Source organism: Lepidochelys kempii, chromosome 6 (genome assembly GCF_965140265.1).
Source record: "Lepidochelys kempii isolate rLepKem1 chromosome 6, rLepKem1.hap2, whole genome shotgun sequence".
Taxonomy (NCBI): domain Eukaryota; kingdom Metazoa; phylum Chordata; order Testudines; family Cheloniidae; genus Lepidochelys; species Lepidochelys kempii.
In genome coordinates this window covers 95,603,048-95,624,211 of record NC_133261.1, presented here as the reverse complement: position 1 = coordinate 95,624,211, position 21,164 = coordinate 95,603,048, and the positions used below count along the sequence as shown (strand labels likewise).

At 42.3% G+C, this 21,164-nt stretch overlaps 1 protein-coding gene across 7 annotated transcripts in view; it reads left to right on the top strand.

Moving 5' to 3' along the window:
* The window catches only part of CEP128 (centrosomal protein 128), a 446,026-nt gene that overhangs the window by 367,093 nt on the left and 57,769 nt on the right, over positions 1-21,164 (top strand). For all 7 annotated transcript variants that reach the window (XR_012159510.1, XM_073349335.1, XM_073349336.1 and 4 more), the window contains one exon: positions 7,636-7,659. Coding sequence is in view for 6 of the 7 variants with exons in the window: in XM_073349335.1 (XP_073205436.1) it covers positions 7,636-7,659 (24 nt within the window). In the remaining variant the exon portion in view is untranslated. The remainder of the gene's footprint in view (positions 1-7,635; positions 7,660-21,164) is intronic.

Here is a 21,164-nt window from a genome sequence, read left to right as displayed (position 1 = left end):
CCTTGAAGATGTCCAAAGGAGCTATGATTGTGGTTTAAGGCAACCTGCCGACAAAAATACATGTCAGTACTGTAATGAAGGGTGCAACTACTGTACAGTGCTGATGCAAGTTAACTTTATTTCAACCCCAACATCATATAGTGGGTGTATGTGACAGGTTGGATCACAGTAACCCCCTGGGGGCTGCCACCTGATGTGCCAAGACTACTTCTGTCCTTGCTTTCCTGCCGTGGCAGCTTGGGACTTCAGTGCCCTGCCTGGTTTGAGCCAGACCCTCTAGTCTGCTGCAAATCCAGACCCAAGTCTGAACCACGTCCCCTAACAGCTGTAGGCTTAAACTGAATGCAGCTTCAGAAGTGTTCCTGTCTTTAACACTCAGATGCCCAACTCCCAATGGGGTCCAAACCCCAAATAAATCTGTTTTACCCTGTATAAAAGCTTATACAGGGTAAACTCATAAATTGTTCACCCTCTATAACACTGATAGAGAGATATGCACAGCTTCCCCCCCCCCCCCCGGTATTAATACATACTCTGGGTTAATAAGTAAAAAGTGATTTTATTAAATACAGAAAGTAGGATTTAGGTGGTTCCAAGTAACAGCAGACAGAACACAGTGAATTACCAGCAAAATAAAATAGAACATGCAAGTCTGTGTCTAATACAGTACGAAAACTGGATACAGCTAAAAACCTTACCCTCAGAGGAATTCCAGTAAGCTTCCTTTTGCAGACTAATCTCCTTCTAGTCTGGGTCCAGCAATCACACCCCTGTTGTTACTGTCCTTTGTTCCAGTGTCTTTCAGGTATCCTTGGGGGTGGAGAGGCTATATTTTGAGCCAGCTGAAGACAAAATGGAGGGGGTCTCCCAGGGGTTTGAATAGACTTTCGCTTGTGGGTGGATACCCCCTCCTCTCTCCTATGCAAAGTCCAGCTCCAAGATGGAGTTTTGGAGTCACATGGGCAAGTCACATGTCCATGCATGACTCAGTCTTTACAGGCAGCAGCCATTGTCCACATGCTACCTTGAAGAAGTCATGTAGACTTCTTATGTGGATTGGAGCCTTCCAAGATCCATTGTGCTTCTTCATTGGGCACTTAACTTGCAAAATCCTTTCTAAAGAAGCTGACCAAATGCCTTACTAAGGTTATTTAAAATCAAACAAGTATACAGCCAATATTCATAACTTTGAATACAATAATGACACATGCATACAAATAGGATGAATAGATTCACTAGATCATAACCTTTACAGAGATATGTTACATGGCATATGTAGCATAAAACATATTCCAGTTATGTCATGTATACATTCAGAAGCATATTTCCATAAAGCCTTATGGGGGGCACCGTCACAGTGTATTTCAGATGTTTTCAATGATAATAAAGGCATATAGTGCTCTGATCCCACGGAAAGATTAAAATACATTAATCTTAGTATTGTTTGATAACATCAGTGGCAACTGATATCTAGTCTTACACACTGATTTGCTAATTGATTCAGCTGTTCAGTCAATACAAATAGCCATTCCTATTAGGTTTCCTGATACAATAATTAAAAATTCTTGATGAGCTCTTTCTGCTCACTGTCATCCTGACGTAAAAAGAAATTGCTTTGATAGCAACACATACAGCAAGATCAGTTTTTGGATCCTGATCTCTTACCTTTGTTGAAGACAAATGAGCAGCATCTCTGTTCCTGCAAATACTGGGGGCCCTTCAGTCTTGTCTATGTGTCTCTGGGTATGTCTACAAATGCAGTTAAAAACATGCAGCTGGCCCATGCCAGCTGACTCGGTCTTGTGGTGCGTGAGCTAAGGAGCTGTTTAACTGCTGTGTAGATGTTCGGGCTGGTGCTGCAAACTGAGCTCTGGGACCCCAGGGCTGTCCCAGCTGCTGCTCCTGCCTCGGTGACTGTCCCAGCCTCGGCCGCTGCTCCTGCCCCAGGAATTGACCCAGCCTCGGCCGCTGTTCCTGCCCCAGGGATTGACCCAGCCCCAGGCTGCTGCTCCAGTCCCGGGCAGTGACTGCTGCTGCTGTCCTGCTGCTGCAACTGGGTGGGGGCTGACAGCTGCTCCAGCCCCACCACTGTAGCATGCTGATGCCACAGATGTCATGGAGGTCCATTCAAGTCACGGTATCTGTGACAGTATCGAATCCTTATTCATGATCTATCTGGTTAAACCAAGAACATCCAGCTCCCTGTATCTCTTTTCTGGTCACAGTCACATTGGCAAAGAGAGTCTTTGAAATCTCTGTTCTTAATAATACTTAGCTCTTATATAGTACATTTTCCAGAAGGACAAGATATGTCTGAATCATTCATAGCCAAGGTTAACTCTTCCTCTTGTACCTCAGAGGAGGAGAAATTCTTCATTCCTTTAGCCCAAAACTTTGTTTCTTTCAATTTTAACTTCATGGGCCTGAAACCATCCAAATACCACATAGTTAGGATCAAGTGCTGCATCACTTGAGCACATTCAGCTGCAGATAATCAGTTTCCAGAAAGGACCAGAGCCCACCCAGTGTGGCACGTGACAGCCTTGTGGGCAGAGAGGGCATCGCTGACTATCCGGCCACCTGTTCATCTACCAACACTTTTATAAAGCACTTCATCTTGAATTTCATTCCTCTGAGAAAAACATCCTTCAGACATCCACATGGACGCACCCTCAAAGCCCCGACCAGAGGTAGTCTATCTGCTACCCAAGATCCATAAACCTGGAAACCCTGGACGCCCCCTCATCTCAGGCATCGGCACACTTACAGCAGAATTATCTGGCTATTTGGACTCTCTCCTCAGACCCTATGCTACTAGCACTCCTAGCTTTCTTCGAGACAGCACCGACTTCCTGAGGAAACTACAATGCATTGGTGATCTTCCTGAAAACACCATCCTGGCCACCATGCATGTAGAAGCTCTTTACACCAATATTCCACATGAGGATGGACTACAAGCTGTCACAAAACAGTATCCCTGATGAGGCCACGGCACCCCTGGTGGCTGAGCTTTGTGACTTTGTCCTCACCCACAACCGTTTCAGATTTGGAGACAACTTATACCTTCAAGTCAGTGGCACTGCTATGGGTACCCTCATGGCCCCGCTGTATGCCAATATTTTTATGGCTGACTTGGAACAACGCTTCCTCAGCTCTCGTCCCCTAGCGCCCCTCCTCTACTTGCACTACATTCATGACATCTTCATCATATGGACCCACAGGAAGCAGGCCCTTGAAGAATTCCACCTGGATTTCAACAACTTCCACCCCACCATCAACCTCAGCCTGGACCAGTCCACACAAGAGATTCACTTCCTGGACACTACAGTGCAAATAAGTGATGGTCACATAAACACCACCTATACCAGAAACCTACGGACCGCTGTACTTACCTACATGCCTCCAGCTTCCATGCAGGACACATCACATGATCCATTGTCTACAGCCAAGCCCTAAGATACAACCGAATTTGCTCCAATCCCTCAGACAGAGACAAACACCTACAAGATGTTTATCAAGCATTCTTGAAACTACAATACCCACCTGGGGAAGAGAGGAAACAGATTGAAAGAGCAAGATGGGTAGCCAGAAATCACCTACTACAGGACAGGCCCAACAAGGAAAATATCAGAACACCACTGGCCATCACGTACAGCCCCCAGCTAAAACCTCCCCAGCACATTAACAACGATCTACAACCTATCCTGGAAAACGATCCCTCACTCTCACAGACCTTGGGAGGCAGGCCAGACCTCGCTTACAGACAGACCCCCAACCTGAAGCAAATACTCACCAGCAACTACACACCACACCACAGAAACACTAACCCAGGAACCAATCCCTGTAGCAAACCTTGTTGCCTATTCTGTCCCTATATCTACTCTAGCGACACCATCAGTGGACCTAACCACATCAGCCACACCATCAGAGGCTCATTCACCTGCACATCTACTAATAAGAAAAGGAGTACTTGTGGCACCTTAGAGACTAACCAATTTATTTGAGCATAAGCTTTCATGAGCTACAGCTCACTTCATCGGATGCATACTGTGGAAACTGCAGAAGACATATACACAGAGACCATGAAACAATACCTCCTCCCACCCCACTCTCCTGCTGGTAATAGCTTATCTAAAGTGATCACTCTCCTTACAATGTGTATGAAAATCAAGGTGGGCCATTTCCAGCACAACCTGGATTTGTTGTGGACTACATCCACCTTGATCAAATTGGCCCTGTCAACACTGGTTCTCCACTTCTGAGGTAACTCCCTTCTCTTCATGTGTCAGTATAATAATGCCTGCGTCTGTAATTTTCACTCCATGCATCCGATGAAATGAGTTCTAGCCCACGAACGCTTATGCCCAAATAAATCTATTAGTCTTTAAGGTGCCACCGGACTCCTTGTTGTTTTTGTGGATACAGACTAACACGGCTACCCCCTGATCCTTCAGAAGGAAAGTGCTCCAACAGTAGTCCCAAAATAGATTAATTCTACCAATTTTAGGGATGGAGCAAGTTTTTCCTCTGCCTTACTTATTTCTCCTCAGAACTAATTTTTCCATGCTGCTTCCTACCTCCCAGTCTTGAGGTCTTCCTACCTCCCAGTCTCAATCCAGTTTGAGATTGGAAGACAAAAACAGAACCAAAATAGAAAATTTGTTACTTGATTACTTCCTTTCTGGACTGACCTGTCCCCATTCCTTCTCCACCTGAAAAAAATTCTGTGTGTGTGTGTGTAGCTTCTTTAGTCTCTGTGTATAAAGAGAGTACAGTTAGCGCATAATTTATAAATTATGCTTAATCTACTTATAAGAATTAAGTGTTTCCTTACAACTTTGGAAACATTGATCTCGCACAGGAGCAGAAGAGGGCATAGCCAAGCCCCAGAGCGTTCATGGATGAGTCTGAACTGCTCCAGTATTTGCTAGATGAGAAGCACAGCTCATTTGTCTTGGACTAGAGGAGAGGTCAGTCCCAGAAAGAAAATCATGAGGAAACAAATATTCCATTGCATATATTATCAGTGTACTAATAGTAGATAATATCAGGGGACAAATTTAGAAAGTTCAGTGTCAAAGGTGTGTCACAAATGTTTTTCTTTTCCAAGATCATATCCAGTAGATCTTTATGGTGTCCTGGGGGTACTAATTTTCAGGGTGTCTTGTTTTATAAAGTGTTCTGGTTTGATCTATATAGTATGATAAAGTGAAGCTGTGTGGATTTTTCCCAGATAAATGGTGGTACATGAGAGACACAATAATATAGACAGAAAAACCCTCTAGGCACCTTATACAATTTTATAATTCCAAAAAACTCAAACCTCTGTCAAAACCAGTTAAGGTTGCTAAGTGAGAACAGTGTAGTTATCTATCACATCATTTATAAAATCCAAGCACTTGAAGCAGCAAATAGATAGTTACAGTAATCGTAAATATTGCACAATCCATATAATGAGAACATATTATTTAGTAATAAAGAAATGCATATTCCATCACAGCACAACAAACGTGGATCAAGGGACTGTTGGCTTCTTTTTAAAAAAGAAGTATTTGTGGCACCTTAGAGACTAACAAATTTATTTGAGCATAAGCTTTCGTCAGCTACAGCTCACTTCATCGGATGCATTCAGTGGAAAATCTTCCACTTTTTGGCTTCTTTTATATTTTATATTTTATGTTTTGTTTTTGCACTATCCAAACATTATTTTCGTAAGGATACTCTTAAGTGGGAAAATTTCAGTTGACTTATTTATCACTAGACAGGATTTTCAGGTAAAGTTCTTAACTGTTTTTGTTGATCAAAATTAGAATGTCTCTTGTGCAAATCTGCCTTATACAATGCACACCTGAAAAGATGCACATTCCTGAAATAGTGAAATTAGCCGTGCATGCAAGTGAAGCAGGCCTACTGTCTTACTCTGAATGTGCTAAGATGTGCTAAAAGAAAAACACAGCAAATGGTGTCAAACACTACACTAGAAGCTGTGTCTTTTGGTTTCACAGCTAGTGCCCAGACTGCTAGGTCACAGTGCCTGTACCAGCCTCTGAACCTCATCGTGTCTTACTTATCCATCTTAAAAATATGGTAATTATGTAGTGGTGATAAAGCTTTGTGCGTACCTAACACTTTTTTCTCTGTAGATCTCAAAGCACTTTACAAAGGTGAGTATTACCCCCATTTTACAGTTACCCTACCTAAGTATAAAGATTTGAGTGAACTTCGGAGGCAGTGTGCTTAAACAAGAAGGCACTGGACTTAAACTCAGGAGGCTCAGGTTCCATTCCCCACTCTGACACTGGCAACAAGTGTCTTTGGGCAAGTCACTTCCCCTCCCTGGGCCTCAGCTTCCCCATCTGTAAAATGGGATAATGACACTGACCTTCTTCATAAGGAGCTTTGAGATCTACAAATAAAAAGCACTATATAACAGCTAGGGTTTTTTTCTTAATGTATCAGAGGCAATGTGGTCTACTACCTCAGTTATCAGGTTTCTGTTCGTAGCTGTGCCACGTATGTCCTATATAACTTTTGTCAAGTCACTTAAACCACCAGTTTTTCAGTTACTCATCTGAAAGATGGACCCATGCACATTATCTGTAGAACAAGGGGGCACTTTAGTTGGAAATGCAGGAGGAAGAATAATTTTTAACAAATGTTGAGATTTCTTTTCTCTTTTTGAAAACAAGCCCTGGCTAGTTCAGAGGCCAATGATGAAAATATTTTTTCTCTGTGTGTGTGTGTGTGTGTTTGTTTTTTACCAGCAGCTTCATTTGACAGAGAATGATGTCTACATGCAGCAATGGTCAAAAAAGCAGACAAAATGTCAGGATGCGTAAGAAATACGGTAGAGAGTACTGAAAATATAACACCACCATATGAAATCAGGAGTACACACTCACTTGGAATTTGTGTTCTGATAACCCCATCCCAAGAAGGACATTAACAGAAATGCAGTGGGGTGCTTGAGGCTATAAAAATGGGTTGGTGCATGGAGAAACTCTCACATGAAGAGTTTTGAATGATTGAAACAATTCATCTTAGAGAAGAGAGGAATAAGAAAGTGCACAATAAATATATATATAATATAAAATAATGAATGGTACAGATAATGTAGATAGGAACTTCTTTTTACAATTTCATATGATGCAAGGACAAGAACAAGAAGGCATCCATTAAAATTAAAAGATGGCAAAAAGGAAATATTTAATGTAACACTCAGACAATGGAACTCATTGCCATGGAGGCCAAGAATTTATCAGGATTCAAAAAAGGATTGGACATTTACATAGTTAAAAAAATATTCAAAGTCATGATAATAAATACTTCAAAAAATTTCTATCATCTCTCCTGCTTCAGGGCAGAAGCCAGCCTCTAATGGGGGTTAAGAAGAAACCTTTATTTTTTGCAAGTTCTTTCATAACTGTTTTCTTCCACCTTCACTAAAGCAACTGCTAAAGACGGGATCCTGAACTAAATGGGCCACTGGCCTGATCAAGTATGGCAATTCTTGTGTTCCTATATAATAAGTTTTTGTACAAAATGTTGTATGTGCTAATACAGCAAAGACAAAATGAAGCCCTTTCATCATGGTCAACTTGTTTTTTCTAATTATGTATTCTCCTTTATTTGCAGGAGCGTATCATGGCCTTAGAAACAGTAAGTTTCTCTTGTTCCTTTTCAAACCCAATTCTAGTTCTTAAACAGATTTTCATATAGTCTCAAAAGGGAAAAGGTCCAGGATGTGTGAAAGCAATTTTCCAAACACTAACCCAATTTCCAAGAGGTTTTTGTTTGCGAGTTGACAAAAATGAACCAAAGAATAGGTGAAATTATCAACTAGCAGTGAGTTGGCATGAGGTCATTTAATGGACATATGTCGGTAAAGTCTAGCATATTTTAAAGGTCAAAGCTCTATAAATACTAATTAGACGAACACTGCCATTTATTGAATTTGTTTAATTTGCTTAAGTTTAATGTAAAGTATATATTAGTATCTCTTTACCAGCAGTTTCGCACTTGGACGGATGAAGTGAGCAAGTAAATTACAATTAATACTTCTGGGGAAATTCTGCACAAAAAAAATAAGAATTCTGCAGGCAATATTTTAAAATTCTGCAAAATTCTTCATATTTCATTTGTCAAAATAACACTATATAATCATGCCAGTTTCAATCATTTTGGTGATTTATTTCAAAATACCTGTCAGCAGCTATGTCTGTAGCAATACAGAGACACAAAAAGTCCCCAAAAGTAGAGAGTTAAAGAAACCTCTACGACAACCTAGTTCCTGTTTTTCTGCCCCCCTCCCCCGCCCCTGAGCCTAACCGGGGGGTAGGGGGGGAGACATCCATGCCCCCTTCCCCCGGAGCCCAGCCACGAGGCACCCTCCAGCCCGGACACCTGCACCTCCTACCCCCCAGACCTCAGCCACATCAAGCCCAACCCCCACCCCAGATCCCAGCCACGGGGCACCCCATGAAAATCACCATGAAAATCTGCCCAAATTTGGCCAAGTTATAAGCCTTTAAAAAAACACATTTTGTTCAGTAGAACAGTGGTTCACGGGCCGCACAGCTGCAGCCCAGCTGTGTGCTAAAGTGTGGTGGGGTCCAGGACTGCCAGGGGCTGCCACGCAGAGAGGTCCAGGCCACCCAGCCCCACACATCAGCATCCAGGGTCAGGGCTGCTGCACAGCCCTGCACAGCAAGGGGCTGGGTCAGGGTTGGTGGCAAGGTTGGGTCAGGGCTGACGCCTGGCCCCATACAACCGGGTAAAAGTTCCCTGCTGCCCAACCCCACCACCAGGGCTCCGCTCCTGGCCCCACTCTGTGGAGGAGTCTCTGGCCTGGGGGTGCTGGACATAGCAGGTTGGAGGGGTTTGGGGGAGTGCTGCGGTTCTCAACCTGCAGCCCAGGTAGCACATTGTGGCCACATGTGCGGCCCACAACGATTAGTTGGTTGAGAACCACTGCAGTAGAGAGTTGGTAGAGCTTTGCAACTAAATTCTCCAAAAATTCCATCTGCACAAATATTTGATAGCAATATTCTCTAATCAAAAAGATCCAATAACAAATTGACTAATGTGTCAGTTTATTCCAGGTAAACCCATGGTAACAGTTTCCATATACCTTGTTGATTGTAAGAATAAATTAAAAATACCTTTTTCTCTGCTATGCGGGACAATCATGTTAATCAATAGCCACACTTGTGTTTGCCATGGCACTTCCTCCTCCTTCTAAGAAAAATAACCAGATAAACACATCCTCTACCTGCATGCCTGCTAGAGATCTTTTCTTCTGTGCTGGGTGCCATTTGAGACAAATCTCTTGATTATTCACTGTCCCTAATTTAAAAAAAAAATCTTTCAAATGTGATTTAAAAAGCAAGCAGTAAATGTGCCAAATAATAAATTTCCGAGCATCAGCCATTATATTTTGTTCATTCATAAAAAATCTGCATGCTAAAATATACTGTTGCATACAAAATAGTGTATGTCAAACAATTTAGTCCTTTCTTAAGCAAAACTATCATTAAAAAGCTATAGGATTTGGCCCTATGTTACCTTAACACAATCATTCTGACTTAAATGAAAGACCAGAAAATTCTATTTGAGATTAACTCTTCATTAGTTTACCCCATTGGGCCAATGTGTTACATCTCCTTTGATGTCTATTATAGCCTGCTGTTCTCATGCTCATCAACAGAAAACACGGAAGTTGAGGAAAAAGTTACTCTGAATTCTTGGCTCTTGTTAGATAGGTTCAGACTCCTAGGAACGGTTTCTTCTCTCTTTACAGTAGTGTAAATCTAGAGTAACTCTGTAGATTTATGCCAGTATCATTGACTGGTCCTGAATGTTATGAAATGGTTTTATATATTTTTCAGTATTAGTGTTTTTTGTGTTTTGTTTTAAATCATATTGCATGTGCATGAAAGTTAAGGCTTTAAGCATCAGTAAGGCAAGTTTCTCCCTGAGGCCTTGAACAGACACAGAAACTGAAGAGATTCTCTACTCTTCTTCTCCATTAGGAGGACCAGAGTAGAGTCAATTCTCTGTTCAATCTCCCCTTCCAGCAGTTACACTGCAAGGGAGACAAGGATCACAGTGCATCAGAGAAGGGTCTTGTGACCATCTCCGACCCCTGAAATTTAGAGGGGCCGGCAATATTTTTAAAACTTGGGGTGTCATATAGTACTAGGCAATTCACTCTCATGCCTGTTTCTTGGCTGTCGTTCTATGTGTCTTTGAGCATTTAGGAACTCTTTAATCTAAGAGTTTATAGTCCCCTCCCTTTTTGGTATGCTACTGTAGTGTCATGCCAGAACTGCTCTCACATCAAAGGGTTTGGAATGCTTCTGGAACCAAGCAGTCTTTTGATGTTACAAAAATGACCAGGGAAGGGAACTCAAAGCTCCTCCACCCTGCCTGCCTTACCCCTTCCTTTCCTTTCATCAACTAGCTAGCATACCACTTCCTCTAGCCAGTGATACGACCCTTGCCCAAGATTCCCTGCTTCCTTCCTTTCTCCCCAAACCCAAGACCTTTGGTGGGCAACTACTGCAGCTACCACTGCCAGAAGCATTCCCAGTTACGTTTCCCTTCAGTTTGGGCTCCCACCTGCCTCTTTCTTCCAGGTTCTTACCTTCCTCCTCAGCTACTTATTTACATTCTTTACTCCTGTCTGCTTCTCTCATATAGGCTATTGCTCTTGCCCAAATCCCCTTATGGTTCTCTAGCCTCTTCTATGTCTCTTCCCTTGTCCTTCAGTTCGCTACTAACCTAGCCCCCTTAATAGTTTCCCCCACCCCCCACCCTGTTTTGATGTTCCTCCTCCTTTTATTGCTCAGTGACACACATTTGCCTCCAGCACCTTCCGATGACCCTTTGTCCCAGCTATCTCATATTTCCTGTTCCTTACCCCATTGCTGCATTTAAAAAAAAATAGGATTGAAAAGGTTACCGTAATAGATTTATAAGGATACTTTAAACTGTACTCATCTATAGTATCTAGTTTACATACATAGACTCTGCAAAATAAAACTTTTGTATTCAAAGTTTGTCCCCCAACTCTATTTCCCTTAAACGTTGCACATCATCATAAAATTCTATACAAATTTGTATTCCTTATTCTGGAGTAGTGTATTGCTAGTTTTCTGTTCTTAAAATGTAGATCCATTTTAGTATTTTAAAATAATGTGAAATAATCAGTTAATATTTTTAATGGGAAAAATGAATATGCTTGTGTTGAGACCTTGAAGGCCAAATATGTGGCCCAGCATAATCTGAGAAAAGTAGTGTTCTACCTTGCATGTAATAAAAAATGTTTGAAGACAGTGGCACTAGAAGACATTATATAGAATCATATAAATGTACAGCTGGAAGGGACCTCAAGAGGTCATCTAGTCCAGTCCCCGATACAGAGGCAAGACCAAGTATTCCTAGTCTAACCTGTTCTTAAGATCCATCAATGACAGGGATTCCACAGCCTCTCTTGGAAGCCTATTCCAGTGCTTAGCTATCCTTACAGTTAGAAAGTTTTTTGTAATACCTACCCTAAACCTCCCTTGCTTCAAGTTAAGCCCATTTTCAACCAGTTATGTATCCATCATATAGTAATTTCATCTAGACCACATTTCACTAGTTTGTTGAGGAGAACATCAATTGGGACTATGTCAAAAACCTTACTAAAATCAAGATATCATCTATACAGCTTCCCCCCATCCACTAGGCCAATACCCTATTAAAGAAGAAAATTAGTTTGGTATGGCAAGAGTTGTTCTTGACAAATCCATGTTGGCTATTACTTATCCTCTTATCGTCTAGGTGGTTATGTAGACTGATGGTTAATAATTTGATCCGGTATCTTTCCAGGTATTGAAGTTAGGCTGACTGGTCTATAATTCCATGGGTCCTCTTTGTGACCCTTTTAAAAGGTAGATACTGTGGTTGCCCTCCTTCGAGTGATTGCACATGTGCATTCTACTCTTGGAGTGTGCGCCCCCATGCACAGTCACCAGAAATTTTTCCCTTAGTGATACCCATCGGGGTGGCTTGAGTGCCTGCTGCTGGGATCAGTATAAAGTGCCCAGCCAACTCGAGTCCCCTCAGTTCCTTCTTACTGTATCTGATGGTCACTGGGACTGCTCTCGTTGCTTCTGCAAGTACTCTCAGTGGACTGGTTTCAGAGTGGTAGCTTGTGTTAGTCTGAATCAGCAAAAAGAACAAGGAGTACTTGTGGCACCTTAGAGACTAACAAATTTATCTGAGCATAAGCTTTCGTGGGCTAAAACCCACTTCATTGGATGCAGGCAGTGGAAAATACAGTAGGAAGATATATATATACACACAGAGAACATGAAAAAATGTGTGTTGCCATACACACTATAATGAGAGTGATCAATTAAGGTGAGCTATTATGAGGGGCGGGGAGAACACCAGTCAGAGAACACTTCAATCTCCCTGGTCATTCGATTACAGACCTAAAAGTCACAATATTACAACAAAAAAACTTTAAAAACACTCCAATGGGAGACTGCTGAAGTGGAATTAATTTGCAGACTGGATACAATTAACTTAGGCTTGAATAAAAACTGGGAGTGGATGGGTCATTACACAAAGTAAAACTATTTCCCCATGCTTATTCCCCCCACACACACACACTGCTACTCTCACCTTCTTGTCAACTGCTGGAAATGGGCCATCCTGATTACCACTACAAAAGGTTTTTTTTCTCCTGCTGATAATAGCTCACTTTAATTGATCACTCTCTTTAGAGTGTGTATGGCAACACCCATTTTTTCATGTTCTCTCTGTGTGTGTATATATTATAATAGTATATATTATATATTATACTTTCTTATATATAACTTCCTACTGTATTTTCCACTACATGTGTCCGATGAAGTGAGTTTAGCCCACGAAAACTTATGCTCAAATAAATGTGTTAGTCTTGAAGGTGCCACAAATACTCCTTGTTCTCAGTGGACTGTATTCACTTGTAATTTATTTTGAATAATTTAGTGTAAGTAAGTTTATTAGTGTTTAGTTAGCTAGGTTTTTACTTCATCTGATGGTTTCACTTGGTTCCGAGTGCCAAGGTATGCCTCTGTCATCGGGCTTCAAGCCCTACATTTCCTGCAGTAAGGCTTTGGCTGTGAGCTATCTGTGCTCAAGTTGCTTTAAATGCCTCAGGAAAGCTCAGATCAGAGATCATTGTCAAATTTTCAGAGACTTTAAGCCCCTCATGAGGAAAGATTGTGAAGCCAGGCTAAAGTTTCTACTCTTAGAGCGTTCCTCGGACCTCTATCTGAGGTCGATCAGACTCAGCACTGGGTGTCTCGGCCTCAGTAAGGACTGTGTCTCCTACCATGCCTGAGTCCTGTCACCGTTCACCATCCGCAGTGCCCAAGAAGAGGCATAAGAAGCAGAGTGCAGAAAGGGGGAGATCCCGGCACCAAAGACTGCTAGTTACGGGGTTAAGAGTAGTTTAAGTCTAATCGCACCACTGCTTCAGTATTGCAGAAGAAAGCACCATTGACCCCAACTTGTAGGAAAGTACCATTGACTGAGTAGCCAGAAGAAGCACCTTCCACATCTGTGGTACTGCACCGTACCAACCCGATCTCAGTACCAACTATGCCATAGGTATTTGCAGCTGCTAGGGACATCCTGACCTTAGTGTTGATGCTCTTGGTGCTGGAGGGCATGGGAGAACCAACAAGATTGCTACAGCTCTCAGTACCTTGCCAGTCTCATGTACTCCGGATAGCTCACTCTTTGGTACTGTCAAAGGGAAAACCCATGATGCTTACTTCTCTGCAGGCTTCTCCACATAGGCATCATACGGAATTGCGCCTCCTTGGTGAATAGGAGAGTCATCTTCTTCTGAACAGGAGGTTGGGTTCTACATTTCCCATGCTCAGAGCTGCCCTTGCTAACCCACCTCCAGATGTTTCCACCCTTCCACAGATCCTGTCACAGAAATGCCATAGAGTGGTTGGCCAGGAGGTCACTGGTACCTGTCCCATAGCCTTTTGGAAATCCCTCTTTCCCCCTGTTTCCAGATCTGATTCCAAGCTCTTCTATTTGATTGCCCTGGAGAGGCGTGCAGCTCTTACTCACCAGACAGCATCTGTTCCTGATTCTGGTACCAACCTCATATCGGACATCAGGAGCTGGCTCATCAGGACCTGGCAGATCAAGAAATGAAAGAAGAGCATCTTCAGCCAGTTCTGGCCTCCTCTTCCTCTTCCCTTGATGAGGTAGTCTCAGAAGGGGTCATATCGCCTCCTCCAGATGACGATAAGGCACACCAAGAACAGTTAAAGATGGTTGCCTTAAGTTTGGGCCAAACACAAGTATTGTGCACCTGACCAAGGTTATTAGTTCTTTTACTCCCATCCTGCCCCCTGGGGTTCCTGGCAGTTTTGGGCACTAATGATAGGAAAAGGCAGGGGCATCAAGTCACAACCCCAAAATCAAAAGACTCAAAAAAGCTAAACCAGTCTGATAGGAAAATTTATTCTACCTGAGGGGTTGCAACTCAGGGTTGCAAACCAGCATGCACTTTGGGGCAGGTATGACTTTAACATATGGGACTCTGTGCTAAAATTTAAAGAAATGCTGTCAGCAGATGGTAGGCAGGAGTTCTCCTCACTAGTGAGTGAGGGAATCTCGGTGGCGAGGGCCTCGATGCAAGCTGCCCTGGATGTGGCTGACTTGGCTGCCATGTCTGTGGCCATTCATAGGGTTCTGGTTACAGTTCTCTGGGCTCTCGCAGGAGGTCCAACAGACTGTGCAGGATCTGCCCTTTGAGGAATCCTCCTCCTTTTTGGAGCAGACTGACCCTAAGCTCTGTGGGTTAAAGAACTCAAGGGAAACCTTAAAGTCCCTTGGGTTGCACACCCCAGCCCCTTCCAGGAATCACTTCAGGCCTCCATAATCCCTCTGGTATTCTGCTCCAGTTGTCCAACAGGACCTGCAGAGGAAACTGAGTAGAGGTGATTGGAGTAGGCTTCATCCTTCTTCTACCTCTGTATCAATGCCTGTTCCACCTAGACATCTAGGGAGTTCTAAGCTGGCATTTTGATGGGATGCTTGAGGATGTCATACCAGTTCCCAGGTTGCCAAACCCCATTTTCCTCTATTTGCAAACTGCCTTTCCCATTTCCTCAGTGCTTGGTCCTGTATCACCACAGACCTTTGGGTGCTGAGCACTGTAGAAGTGGGATACATTATCTGGTTTATTCCTACACTTTATTCCCACCCTCCCTCCCTGTCCCTCTTCAGGACCCCCTCTCATGAAGAACTTCTGGTTCCAGACATTCAATCTCTCCTTCAGGTGAGAGCCATAGAGGTGGTTTACCAGAATTTAAGAGGGAAGAGTTTCTGCTCCCAGTATTTCCTAATCCCAGAAGCAAAGGGAGGTCTCAGACGTATCCTAGACCTGTGTCAGCTCAACAACTATCTGAAAAAGATAAAGTTTTGCATCATTCCCTCTCTGGATCCAGGGTATGTCAACCTTGATTTTAGAGACGCTTACTTTCATGTGTCAATATATGAAGGACACAAAAAGTTCCTCAGGCTTGTAGTGAAGCATTCACATTACCAGATCACAGTGCTTCTGTTTGGCCTCTCTGCAGCATCTCAGGTGTTCACACAATGCATGGCTGTGTAACAGCATTCCTGAGGAGACTAGCAGCGCAGGTCTACCCTTATCTGGACAACTGGCTAATCATGGGCTGGTCCAAGTTATATCCAGTGTTGTACTCATTTTACTCAACATTCAAGATCCTAAGGCCTATTGATCCATGCAGACAAGTCTACCCTTTGCCCGTTACAGAGGATAGAGTTTATAGGGGCAGTGTTGGACTCTACCCAGGTCACAGCGTTTCTCCCAGAGTCAAGGTTCCAATTTGTCTGATCGTTAGTGACACACCTCAAGTTTCATCCAATCACAACAGCCCAAAACTATATGAGGTTCCTAGGGCACATTTCTTCATGTCCATATGTAATACAACATGTGAGACTGCACCTCAGATCCCCCAGTGTACTAGCAAGCCGTCTTCATCTGGACACTGTGCTCACGGTACCTTCTTAAGTTCTGGTTTCACTGAATTGGTGGTTAGATCCTCTCAATGATTCTGTGAGCGTTCCCTTCATCTGCCCTCAACCATAAATTAGTCTGGTCTCAGACACATCGCTTTAGGATTGGGGCTCACCTGGGACCCCTCTGAATTCAGGGTCTTTGGTCCTTAAGGGAGCTCTCTCTTCATATCAGTGTCCAAGAGCTACGTGTGATTCATCTTGCCTGTGAGTCTTTTCTACCTCATGTCAGAGGGAGAAACCTGTTTGTTCTTACAAAAAACACTGCAGCTATGTTTTATCTCAACAGACATGGAAGAGCTCACTCATCGCTCCTTTGTCAGGAAGTGGTTCACCTATGGGACTTTTCTAGCCCATTCAATCAACATCAAGGCCTCTTATCTTTCAGGGGTGCAGAAAAAGCTATCAGACTGCCTGAGCAGGTCATTTTCAAGTCACCACAAGTGGTCTCTTTGTCCGGATGTAGCCAGATGCATTTTCCAGCAGGGGAAGGAGGGGGAATTCCTCAAATAAACCTATTTCCAAACAAGTTCAACAGAAAATGTCACCAGTTCTGCTCTCTGCACGGCCACAGTCTGGGCTCAATCACTGTTGCCTTCCTGCTACCCTGGACAGAAAAGCTTTGCTACAATTTCCACCAATCCCAGTCAGACACCGAGTGCTACTGAAAATCAAGCGGGATCACACCCAGGTTATATTAATAGCCCCAGCATGACCCTGCCAACACTGGTTCTCCACGATACTGGACTACTTAGTGACATCTCCAATTTCAATACCATTGCACCTGGCTCTCATCTCCCAAATCCACGGTTGGCTGCTCCACCCGAACCTGCAGTCCCTTTATCTAATGTCCTGGAAACTCCACAGCTAAATCCCAGAAAACAGGCTTGCTTGGAGCAAGTTTGCCAAGTCTTATTAAGTAGCAGAAAGCCCTCCACCGGGGCCTCCTACATGTCAAAATAGAAGCGGTTCTCTGTCTGGGTCTGTCAAACTGGAGTCTCACCAATGCGTTCATCCATCCAACACCTACTTAACTATGTGCTGCACCTGAAACAGCAAGGCTTAGCAATTTCCTCTATCAAGGTTCCCCTGGCAGCAATATCAGCTTTCCACTGTTGGGTGGATAACTGTTCTGTTTTTTCTAATGACATGACAATCAGACACCTTAAAGTCCTGGAAAGGTTTTATCCTCAATTAAGCGAGCCTGTTTCCCTTTGGGATGTGAACTTGGTCTTGTTTAAACTGATGGGACAACCATTTGAGCCTTTAGCAATGTGCTCCTTACTATACATTTCCTGGAAAGTGATTTTCCTAATTGCCATAATTTCTTCCATAAGGGTCACTGAACTGTGTGCCCTCACATCTGAACCACTGTGTACAGTCTTCTTTAAAGATAAGGTTTACTTACACCTTCATCCAAGTTTTCTCTCAAGTGGTTTCAAATTTTCATAACAATCAATTAATTTACTTTTCTGTTTTCCACCCGAAACCACGCGCAAAGAGGGACAAGCAATGGCTACACACGCTGGCCGTTAGATGAGCACTAGCATTCTACTTAGACAGGACCAAACCATTTCCACAATCCATCCAACTGTTCATTGCAATAGCATACAGAATGAAAGATCTTCTAATCTTCTCACAAAGAATTTTGTCTTAGATAACTTACTGCATCTGTGCTTGTTATGATTTGGCAGGCATTTCACCACAAGTCAAATTGACTGCTCACTCCACAAGATCATAAGCATCCTCAACAACGTTCCTAGCTCAGATTCCTATCTAGGATATTTGAAAAGCAGCAACCTGGTTATCAGTGCATATTTTCTTCTCCCAGTATGCCGTCACCCATTATTCTAGAGATGATGCCAAATTTGATCAAACTGTTCTACAGTCTGTTTGTACAGGAACTCTGATCCCTCTTCCTATACTAGTGCTTGGGAGTCACCAAGGGTGGAATACACATGTGCAATCATTCAAAGAAGAAAAACAGTGACTAATCTTTCTTAACTGTTGTTCTTCGAGATGTGTTGCTCGTGTCCATTCCATGAGCTACCCTTGTACCCCTTTATACTGGAGTTTCTGGAAAGAAGGAACTGAGGGACTTTAGGGTCAGCTGGGCCCTTTATACCAATGCCAGCAGCACGCTGCAGCAGAGGACGCTCAAGCCCCCAGTGGGTACCACTGAGGGGAAAATTTCCGGCGACTGTGAATGGGGCATACACACACCAAGAGTGGAATGTACATGTGCAACACATCTCGAAAAACAACACTTATGAAAGATTAGTAACCACTTTTTCTCTAGTCCTCTGGGACCACCCCCATCCTTCATGAGTTCTTGACGTTCATTGCTAACCATTCTGCGATTGCTTCAGCTAGTTCCTTAAATACCCGAGGATGAATTTCATCAGGTCCTGTTGACTTAAACACTTCTAACTTATATAAATATTCTTTAATCTTTTCTGTTCCTGTTCTGGGTTGTGTTCCTTGACCCTAGATATTAATATTAATTGTGTTAAGTATCTGGTCACAGTTAACCTTTTTAATGAAGAGTGAAATAAAATAGATGTTAAACACCTCAGCCTTCCTGATGTTATCCATTATTAGCTCTCTTTCCCTGCTAAGCAGTGGACCTAAAGTTTCTTTCATCTTTCTCTTGCTCCTAATGTATTTATAGTACTTCTTCTTATTGCCTTTTATTTCTTTTGCTGGGTGCCTTAACCTTTCCGATTTTGACCTTATATGCTTGTGCTATTCTTTTATACTCCTTCTTAGCTTTTTCTCCATGTCTCCACTTTTAGTAGGATTCCTTTTTGATTTTCAGGTCAGTAAAGAATTCCCCAAGGAGCCATATTGGCCTCTTACTTCTCTTCCTATCTTTCTTTAACATCAGGACTGGTTGCTTTTGTGCCATTAATATTCTCTGCCTAAGTAACTGCCGACTCTCCTGAACTCCTTTTTTCTTTAGATTTTCTTCCCAGGGCATCTAACTTACCAGTTCTCTGAGTTTGCTGAATTCTGCTTTTTTTCAAGTCCGTTGTCCTTTTTCTGCTCTGCTCACTCCTTCCTTTTCTTGGAACCATTACATTTACTATTTTATTATCATTTTCACCCAAATTTTCTTCATCCTACAGAGTCACAACTAAGTCTTCCCTGTTAGTCAGAATCAAGTCTAAAATGGCAGCCTCCCTGGTTACTCTCCCCATCTTCTGAAACAAGATGTCACCAATACATTCCAAGAACTTATTTGGATATAGTGTGTTTTGCTGTATTACTTTTCCAGCAGATGTCTGGATAGTTAAAGACCCCCATTACTACCAGGTCTTATGTTTTGGATAATTCTCTTATTTAATATAGAAGTGCCTCATCCACCTGCTCCCCCTAATTTGGTGGTCTATAGTGAACCCCTACCATGATGTTACCCCAGTTTTTCCTTCACCAGAGACTTTCAGCTGCTCTGCCTCTCACTTTCTCCTGGACCGCAGAACAAGTGTATATATTCATGATGCATAATGCAACACTTCCTTTCTTTTTATCCTACCTGTTCTTCCTGAAGAATCTATAACCCTCTATACTAATATTCCAGTCATAAGATTTATCCCGCCAAGTCTCTGTGATGCCAATTAAGTCATAATTTAGTTTATGTATTAATACTTCCAGTTTTCCTATTTATTCCCGAAAACCTTGCATTTGTTTATAGACATCTAAGATGTTGATCAGATTACTCCACTGTTTTCCTCTTGTTGCTCCTATGACCCAATTGTAACTTTTCATTCTCTCTCTTTCTCTCACTCACACTCACACACACCTAGTCCTCGGTTAAGGTCCACGTTTTTTATACATACCTATGGGCTTTTGTCACCTGCACCCTTTGAACCCCTTGCTGAACTTCTTATGGAAAAGACATTACTAATGAAGGTAGATCTGCCCAAAGAAGGGTTAAACTTTATTAAATCAGTCCGTGTTTGGAGGTCAGAATGACAGCTTCATATTTGGTTGCTGATAAGTAGTCATCCGGTTTGTCTAACTGCCTGGCTTGATAATGTGTTTTATAGTCTGGCTCAGAATGCTATCAGTACATAGTGCATTCTCCAGGTAAGAAGCTGTCCTTTGATTTTGTGAAGATAATGTGAGCTTGTTCTGCAGAGTGTAAGGGACTGAACCCTGCTGCAAGATTTTAATATACAGAAATGTTCTTGGTTTCCTTCCAGGGAGAGTGGAAATCTACAAATCTCCAATGTCAGGGGCTATAATTTTTTCTAGATATCATCTTTCATTTCTCAGAGACCAAGCACAAGTGCTGATATACAATGATCCTCAGTGAGGCAGTTTATTGGGCACGGCACATACTATAGAACTGCTTAAAGGGGTTGATCTGTATTCAGTCCATAGGATTTTCTTCAGGAATATTACTTTTTCTGTATGTGAAATGTTTTTCTGCATATTTCCATACACAGTAGTAAAATATGCCAATAAACTTTGTAAATAGGCCATTCATATGTTTTTGTAAGCATTTTATTTGAAATAACCACCCCATAAGGAGGTTTTGTCAAAGTTTAAAAAAACATAGTTTTAATGAAATCTAATAATAAAGGAAGTTTCTAATGTGTTGATAGTTTTCACTGTAGTATCCCATACATTAAGATTAACTCTTTACAATCAAATCCATAACCCTAAGGAGTACACAAATACCAACTGCATTAAATGGTGAAACTGCAGACACTTTTCATGCTACGTAGTAGTTAAGATGGAAGAAACTTTGAGTCGGGACTTCTGAGTTCTCCTCCTAGCTCTGCCCCTGATTTGCTGTGTAACCTTGGGTTAATCACATAGCTGCTCTGTGTTTCAGTTTCCATTATCCTTAAATTGTGGGTAATGATGCTTTCCTCCCTCTCTATGAGAGCCAGTTAATTAATGCTTATAATGCTCTTTGAGAGTCACTGTTAAATTATTTTAGAGTACAAAATGTTAATTTAAATCATAAGTGAAAGATTTCAGCCTGTAACAACCCAGAAAAATTGATTGTCCCTCATGATTGGAAATCCTTGTTAAACCTGTAGTAT